A 507-nucleotide genomic window follows, 5' to 3' on the forward strand; every position below is an offset into this window, starting at 1 on the left:
AGACGGGTGCAATTCGGATGGTACAACTTCACCCGAGGCCCCAGCCGGTACTGATCACGATGGCCAAGCCCTTGGTGAGTAACTCCCAGGCGGTGCTGTCAGTCGTGAAGTCCCCCTGACGTCCCGAACTATCGCAGTCCAGACGGACCCCGTGATGGTGAATGTTGGAACTCAAATTGCCTTCCCGGATAACGACACCCAGGATGCGAGTTCGACTTTGGTGGAACCAGCGTGTAGTGACCGAGCTTCAGAGAGATGCGCAGCGTCTCAAGTTGCCGGAGTGTCGGAAGTTCCAAATGATGATGTCTCTTCGGATGATGAACCCGACGCCCTGGTACATGAGACCTCAGGTCGCGCTGTGGAACGTTTGGAATCGGAATATGAGAGAGTCATGCAGGCGAACGATGAAGAAGCCCTGACCAGCGATGTTCCAGAGCCTGACTTAGGTGCTTGTCCTGAAAGTAACATCCTGAACCCGGAGTGCGCACCGTTACCACCTGCCGCCCG

At 56.2% G+C, this 507-nt stretch overlaps 1 protein-coding gene across 1 annotated transcript; it reads left to right on the plus strand.

Annotated features, from left to right (window-relative positions):
* Positions 1 to 161: 161 nt before the first annotated feature.
* Positions 162 to 419, plus strand: PPTG_24820 (hypothetical protein; the record flags this gene model as incomplete). Its single annotated transcript, XM_008918647.1, has 1 exon — positions 162 to 419. One exon carries the CDS (start codon positions 162 to 164, stop codon positions 417 to 419), a length of 258 nt encoding a protein of 85 aa, XP_008916895.1.
* Between the last annotated feature and the right edge of the window lie 88 nt (positions 420 to 507).

Source organism: Phytophthora parasitica, assembly GCF_000247585.1.
Source record: "Phytophthora parasitica INRA-310 unplaced genomic scaffold supercont2.253, whole genome shotgun sequence".
NCBI classification, from domain to species: domain Eukaryota; phylum Oomycota; class Peronosporomycetes; order Peronosporales; family Peronosporaceae; genus Phytophthora; species Phytophthora nicotianae.